The sequence below is a fragment of the Euphorbia lathyris genome, chromosome 1 (assembly GCF_963576675.1).
Source record: "Euphorbia lathyris chromosome 1, ddEupLath1.1, whole genome shotgun sequence".
NCBI classification, from domain to species: Eukaryota; Viridiplantae; Streptophyta; class Magnoliopsida; order Malpighiales; family Euphorbiaceae; genus Euphorbia; species Euphorbia lathyris.
The window spans coordinates 45583805-45591562 of record NC_088910.1 but is presented as its reverse complement, the minus strand read 5'-3'; the positions used below and the strand labels follow the sequence as shown (position 1 = coordinate 45591562).

The 7758-nt window shown below is 34.4% G+C and overlaps 2 protein-coding genes across 3 annotated transcripts; both read left to right on the top strand.

Annotated features, from left to right (window-relative positions):
• The first annotated feature begins 344 nt into the window (after positions 1-344).
• Positions 345-3113, top strand: LOC136230836 (protein NONRESPONDING TO OXYLIPINS 2, mitochondrial-like). 2 transcript variants are annotated; one of them, XM_066020030.1, is made up of 3 exons: positions 345-610; positions 823-941; positions 2787-3113. In XM_066020030.1, exons 1-3 carry the CDS (start codon positions 468-470, stop codon positions 2804-2806), a joined length of 282 nt encoding a protein of 93 aa, XP_065876102.1. In that variant the 5' UTR covers positions 345-467; the 3' UTR covers positions 2807-3113. The 2 variants fall into 2 exon arrangements, with proteins under 2 accessions (XP_065876102.1, XP_065876097.1); XM_066020025.1 differs by lacking the exon at positions 2787-3113 and adding an exon at positions 1647-1890 and having other exon boundaries at positions 349-610.
• A 583-nt stretch (positions 3114-3696) lies between these two features.
• Positions 3697-7305, top strand: LOC136230826 (uncharacterized). Its single transcript, XM_066020017.1, has 5 exons — positions 3697-5358; positions 5616-5861; positions 6065-6146; positions 6477-6691; positions 6774-7305. The coding sequence occupies exons 1-5, from the start codon at positions 5135-5137 to the stop codon at positions 6892-6894; spliced, it is 888 nt and encodes a 295-aa protein (XP_065876089.1). The 5' UTR covers positions 3697-5134; the 3' UTR covers positions 6895-7305.
• Positions 7306-7758: the final 453 nt, after the last annotated feature.

Sequence of the window (7758 nt, the reverse complement as noted above, 5' to 3'; positions counted from 1 at the left end):
ACACTCCAATTAGCGGTTTCAGTGGTCAAACCTCTAAAGTTGGTCAAAACCGTTCTTTTTATCCCAAAACGCTCTTTACCAAACAGGGCCATAGAAATTCTCTCCATCTCCCTGTAAAAATGTCAAATCATAATTTTGATGATATAATTTAATTGTAATTTTATAGTTAATTATGATATTTATGTAAAAAATCCATTTAGTTATAATTCTAATTGAATCAATTATGATGTTTCAAAAAAAAAAAAAAAATGAATCAATTATGATATTCATGTAAAAAGCACAATAATTAATAATATCTATTAAGCTAAATAATAGGAGCAGTACGAGTAATTAAAAGATAAACGTTTGCCATCGCTACGCATATCCACTGCTCGCCTACGATGTCGTTTCTGATTTAGAGTGTTCTATGATAAGGTTTAAGCGAAGTTTTCCCTCAGGTCAGTCAGTTGTCTCTCATCATCTCAGAAATGGCCTCGTTTTGTAGATCAGCTGTAATGGGAGGCTCAAGGACCCTAGCGGCTCGCTCTAGAACCTTAACCCAAAAGACCCTACTCACTGAATCCATTTCCTCTCCTTTCTCTTCAACCCGATCTTTCCTCAGCGCTTCAAGGTAAAATCACGCCACCTCCTGCTTTTGGAACAACCTTTCTTTCACTTACTTACCTGTATTTGTTAATACGGATGAATATTTATTTTCACTTACTTCACTGATGCTATAATCAAAATGCTGAAATTACTACTTGCAACTGAAAATTTCCTTTTCTTTTCTTGCTATCAATTATGCGCTTGTGGTTTCTTTTTCTGATTAGTTTTGCTACGTAGGGTTTTATCTGCTTTGGGGAGCGTGGACTCATTGTTGCCGCTCCACAGTACCACTGCTAATGCTCGGCTCAAATCCTGCATTGCTGTGGATTCCTCTTGCTGGAGCTCGCTTTCACAAGGTAGTTCTTTAAGACCTGCAATATTTCATCTTCTTTTCTATATTCGTATTTTCGTTTTTCTTGGTGTATTTGCTTGTTTATCTGTTTATATGCAGTAGATAGATGAATTAGTTGTCGTTTGTTTATTTCCTATTATGCAATGAATTGTTGGAACCTAATTCTGGTTTCTGTGTTTAGTTTGTTCTTCTCTTTTTGGTATGCTAGCGACTTGTGTTTCACGAATCATTACTTTTTTATTAGCTTATACTCTTGGAAAAAGCATTTGGTTCTTGGACTTATTGATTTCACTTTATTAGACCCTCACATTTCTGTTTTGTTGTATTAAGCCTTTATCATTGTTAGAGAAGTCCTCCATATGACTTAAAATAGAAGTTCAAAAGCGGAATTTGACTTAATATAATAATTCAAAGGCTCAATTTGACTTACATAAAGGTTTGAGGGCATATGAACTTGATAATGTTTCTCTTGGAAATGAAAATTATATTTTGTCAACAATGAACTTTAAAAAAAAGAATTGAAAATAATGGCCTTACTGTTCACAGAGTTGCTCTTTATTTCTCAAATTAAGAATGCAGGAAATGAATAACTTCTATATATATATATATATATAAATTGATTGCTCATGCATTTGTGGATTTTGCTATACTTCCACTCATCCTTCAACGACAGTCACCTCTGACATATTATTTTTACTTCGTGCAATAGGACTTGCAACACCATTGTGACAGCCTGCTGGACCTTTGTTGGATGTTTAAGGAAAATAAACTTTTTTAAAGTCTTATTTTCATTTTCTTATTTGTAACATGAAGCATATCCAAGTTTCTTTGACCATATACACCTTGTATTTTATCTTAGAGCCCCAACTCATGGCTTTTGTATGGAGAATTTATATTTGTTGCTAGTGGTTTTTTGCGTTCTTGGAAATATAATGTTTTTCTTTTCCCGTGTTTGGTGGGATGTGAAGTAGTCTGGCACTAAAGTAGTTTAACTATTTATACCTAGAATGTGAATTGGTAAACTTAAATGCAGGAAGTAAGGAATTCAACTAATGATTTGCTAAACTATTTATAACCCATAAGCTATCATTCAACAAAGGATTAAAGAATTCTTGATTAGGTGTCTTAGTTGTAGTTATAATGTAACTTTTGGCAGCAAATAAAGGTTTTTGAAGATTAAAAATTGAAGTCTTGTGAAAGTAGAATAATTGAACTTGGACTGTTTGAAAGCTGAAACTTCTTTCCTAATGTAGTAGACAGTTTAAAATCGAGACTGAATTTTGAAACCTGATGCAGAGTGCACTCTGCCCATTGAAGAATGGATGGAATATCAAGTGGGAAGGGAAATATATTGTAGACTTCATTTTAAAATGTAGGAACAAGGTCATGCATTTTCCGCTTCTTAAAAATGATTTGTTATTATATTTTTAAAGTTCGGTCTGGTGGCAAAGTTATTAAATGCTTGAGCATTTTTGGCCCTCTAAGGAACTAATTTCTGTAAATGATTCATATGATGTTGAGGGCACAAGTTTTTAAATTTTAGTAGGTGTATTAAGGATTAAAAAGCTCTAGGTGTCTGATTAAGTTTCTCAAGTCACACTTAGAAAAAAGCTTGTTGAAGTTATCAGATGAAAAATGGAAATTGATGAGAGTCAATAATTGTTCATTTTGTTTGGCTCAAATATGAATTCTTATGACCCCCCTTGGAACTTTGCTTAGCATCGAACCTTTCGAGTTTCACTTTCTCTTTCATGTTTTTAACTTGACCGAATTTCATTAGCAAAGCAAATAATTGAACTTTCTCCATTGACTGATTCTCTTCCATATGTTATTCATTGGCATCTCCTAGATTGTGCGGTTCCCCGGTGACAGATTTCGGTCATTGCAAAACAAATCTCGGTTGCATTTCAGCAGTCTTTTTCTTGCTCTGCTGGTTCTCCCACCTCAGTAAAATTTCACAATGGCTATTTGCTTCACATGTAATCGAACTGGGATCATTTGTAGTATGGGATATTGGGAATTGCATTCTTGTTCCTCAAGGTAGAATATCTTTTCAGTTTCACAAATCCCTCTCATTCTCTTGATGTCACCAGTGTCCCTCTTTTTTCATTGAGGTTTGATTCATAAAAGGACTGATAATGGACAAGTAGAAAAATGTGATGTGTTTTCCTTTTTCTGACAAATCTATATGCATACTCTGGGTCAATCAGATAATGGTATTTCTTGTTACAAACACATGTATGAGGTTTGTAATTGAAGCACCTTATCTACTTCGAGAAATACTTACAGTGCTAGAGTTGTACATTACATAACATAGGATTAAATTATGAGAAATCAAAATCACCTTATTTTGCCAGCTCCTACTATTCAACAAATTATGGATCCATTATGGGCTCAGTGCTACTTTATTGGGAATTCTATTGAAATTGATAAGGCTTGTGTAGTTTCTTAGCTTTTAGCAGGCTTTGATGGGAAGCATGTCAGCTTATCCAATGCATGGCCATTCTTTTTTCTTTTTTTCTGTTTTTTTTTTTAAGTGACATTGGTGTGGTTCAATTCTTTGTTTATCATGATAATTTATTTGTTCTTAGGTATTGTTTGGTAGGAGGAGGTGATAGAATGTTCACTTCATTATTACTATGTTTGGTTGCATGATGTATTGGTAAATTGTAGTGATGGTCACTAAAATTTAGAGTTTATTTCAAAAAGGTCATTGAATTTTATTTCTTTCAATGAAGTCATTGAAGGCCAATCCAGACATAAAAAATCACCAGAATAGTAACGTGACAACCACATTGGAAAGGATGGACTTTTACACATGACACGATAACAAATAAAATAAAAAATTATATTTTTTATTTGCTTAATTCAACTGTTTGAAACCGCCACACGATAGTAGGAAAAATGTAAATTTTTTTAGTTTCCATGTGTGGCATACAATACAAGTGAAGGTCATGTCGTGTAAAAGTAAATTCTTACTAATGTGGTGGTTATGTCACTATCCCAATGACGTTTTTCGTGTAAATTGGCCAGGATGACTTAGTTGAGATATAAAGTTGGAGTTTCTGACTGTTTCTTTTTTGCTTTGGACTTGATAATGATGAAATGGAACTGGTTTGAGTTGATAACTTGATACATAACAATCAATCAGAGTGAGTTTAGTAGTTAGTGTTGTTGAAATTTTCGATGAATGATGATGAAAGATAATTTGCTTTTGATCATTTCATGTTGCACCATGACAAAGCAAAGTGCAAAGACGTTTTCTGAGTGGGATGGGATTTGCGTATTGACCTAAATCTATAAAAACATCATAAAAATGTATAAAATAAAAAGTTAATTTGTTTTAAAGACTTAAAATCACGAATTAACCTTTATTTTTTAAGTTTTGAATTTTTGATGGATTTAAGACAAATTGCAATGTATGTTATTTAAACAAGTTTATGGTGTAAATGGGTAAATGGATCACTGTAAGCACGATCAGGGGCCTAACATGTCATTCTAAACAAATTGGCCCAATAGGTTTGGGTGTATTACATAAACATCACCAATGATAATAATATTTTGGCTTTAATCAGATGGATAATTTTTATTTGTATTATATCAAATAGGTTCACTTTTATTTTAGAAATGGCATACATTAAAAGGTAACCACCATCTTTTAACCTTCTTCCAAATAAATAGTTATTGATAACTTTCATATTGACAAAACTCAAAATAAGATTTGACATAATCATAATTTTTTTTATGGCATATGATTTTTCATGTAATTCCCTCTTTTTTTTATGGAATTTGGCCCAATAGGTTATTTTAAATAAGTTGAGAGGGTTGTGATGTATTAAATTTTTCTAGTGCTCTCAATCGCTTCTTCGAGCTTAACTATACTTTCATTTAAGAAAAAATAGAGGCACTCTACATCTATAAGTATAACCTATAAAAGAAAATTATACTTTTCACATGTATTAACAGTAATTGAAGTTTTTTTTAACCAAAGGCAAATAATTAAAAACTATCTCTGGAAGAGATATTTTCCAAACAGCCATAGATGCCAAAGAACACCATTTATCGTGTTTCTCCCTTTGGGTTGAAACGATTAACGGTCTAAAGTCTAAACGACATTTCAGAACCAAAACGACGCAGAGTTTCTCCGTTAGAGGATAAAATTACAGGTGCCAACAAACGGCCCCAAAACCCGCCAAAATGATATCCACCACCACTGCCACCATCCCACATCCACGCCTATCTCCTTCTCCTCCATTGTTACCGACGGCTGCCGTTCCTCAAAACCCTAACCATTGGCTTAAATCCATAAGCCGTCGCCACTTGCTTACTGCACTCTCTATCTCTACTTCCGTTTCTTCCCCGTTCGTACCGGTCGCCGGTGCCCGCCTCATCCAAATGCCCCCATTCCGCCTCAGCAATCGGTAATTCATGGATCCCTAACTATTTTACTGTGTTATATTTATGAAAACTGAGGCAGATTGGTCCCGAACGGATATTGATAAATCATGATAAGCTCTAAACTTTATATAATTGATATCAGATGTGATTTATTTATTTATTTTTATTTTTTTCTTTTCGTTCTTCAATTAAGTTTGATACTCTTTGTGTAGATAAACACGCTGTAAGCTTTTGAACTTCTCTTTTGTTTCATTTGGCTCATTTGTTTGAGCAATTAAAGATACTACTTGGTGAGAGCTGGGGAATCTGAATTTGAGAGCTTAGGGGTTATCAATACGAATCCAGTTACAAAAACATCAGTTGATAGCGGGTTGTCAGAGAGAGGGAAGAAGCAGACCGTGAGGGCAGCTTTTGAATTGAAAGCTACGGGAGCTTGTGATAATGGCTGTTGGATTTGGCCTTCCATTACTCAGAGAGCTTATCAAGCTGCAGAGATCATTGCTTCAGTTAATGGAATCAGTAGGAGGTATGCAAATCCTTATAAGATCCAATGCTGAAGTAGTTTAGTTGTTCTAACTTATGCTGTAAAATGGCATCATGGCTCAGTTTTGATGAATCATGCTAGCTTATATTTCTTTTCTTTTTAGCATGAAATAAAAATGAAAAGCTAGTATCTCTTCTGCATCTGCTGATATAAATTGATTGCTATCTACTGCTTTTTTGTTGCAGTTATATAGTTCCAGAGTACAGCTTTTTGGATGCTCGAGGATTGGGAGCTTATGAAGGGAGAAAACTGGAAGCACTTTCTGAAGTAAGATAGATGGCAATCTTTTGGTTACTATCAAATATTTGGATGCGCCTTCACTGATCTCATTTTTAGATGTTACTATACTCCTTGGTAGAAATGATTTAGACATATGCATGTGAATTATTTGTTTTCAAGGATTAAATATATCAAGTTTATTCCCAGATTTGGTTTACAGATGGTAGTACTAAATTAGGAGAAGTGGATTATTAAGATAAGAATTTCAGTAATTGAATCTGGAATCTAGCTAAGCTTGTACTCACCCACTGCCATCTTGTGTTGCTGAGGTTATTCTGTAAATACAATCTGAGCATTACATGTCTGGAAATGGTTCAGGTTTATGAATCAGATGCTATTTCTCCAAGAAACAAGCCGCCCCCTATAGATGACGGTACCCCAAATGAAAGTGTTTCGGATGTATTTGTTCGTGTAACACAACTGATGTCAATTCTTGAAACTCAATACTCAGAAGATACAATCATCATTGTGTCCCCAGATTCAGATAATTTAACAATTCTACAGGCTGGTTTAGTTGGACTTGACCTTCGCAGGTAACGAGAGAATCTTTGTCAATACAATGTTTCTAAAGGAATCCTGAAAACTGTGAATTATCTGTCATCATATCTTTGGCAGGCATGGAGACCTCTCATTTCGCCCTGGGGAAATCAGAATGGTTGATACCAGTAGTATACCTCCTTACAAACAACCTGCATCTGCTGTATATAGATGTGAAAATCCACCAGTCTGTAGCTGAAATAATTTGTATATTTGGTTGACCAAAAAAGAAGAAGAAGAAGAAAGAAACAGTAACTGACTTGTTCTGTATCAAAAGGTCATCACTGCTGTTGTTTAGATAATCAGCATGTAGTCGTTTGTCAAGGGAATTATTAAATGAGAGGCTTTTGCAGTAGTTAATTTGAGTTGAAGTACAAAAGGATCTGAAGAGAAAAGTGTCTGTATATGCTGTGAAATCTTCGTAGGTTTCTGTATAATCTGTGACTTCTATAGAAGGTGGAAAAATGTGTTTATGTATATTTCAGATCGCCTTACTTCCTCCTACTACATGGTCAAGATTGCAATCTGAACTTAAAGCTATATGTTTTGGAATAGACTCGAATGTTGCAGTTTCTTTATATATGAAGCAACCTGCACATGTTGGATTGGATACTCTAGATTCACAAGTTTCACCGAAGCATTGTTCTAATTACATGGTGAGTGGTGTCTTGTGGGTGTTTTTAGTTTTTTTGAACTGGCATTTGTATGACGTTGAAAATATTCATATTCTTAGATAATGTAACTAAATTAATCTAGAAGCTGATGCTCTGTAGAAAGAGAGTTGTGGTGTTTGAAGCATTTTGGCTAATCTGCGTTCTTTCACCACTTATTTTGGTTTAGTGCAGGGCTCATTCACCAATTTTCAATCACCTTGTAGAGAATTTGCTTAATTGTTGAGTCATCTCTTTCTAGTTTCTGTGATAAAGTATACGCTCATCTGTGCTGCTGGTTTAGATGGATTAAGTGATTACACACTTTAATAACAGCCATCACTTGCAAGTTACTCTAATCCCTGCCAAAGAGATTTGAAGAATGGATGAAATTAGTTTCTTTAGCTCTTCAA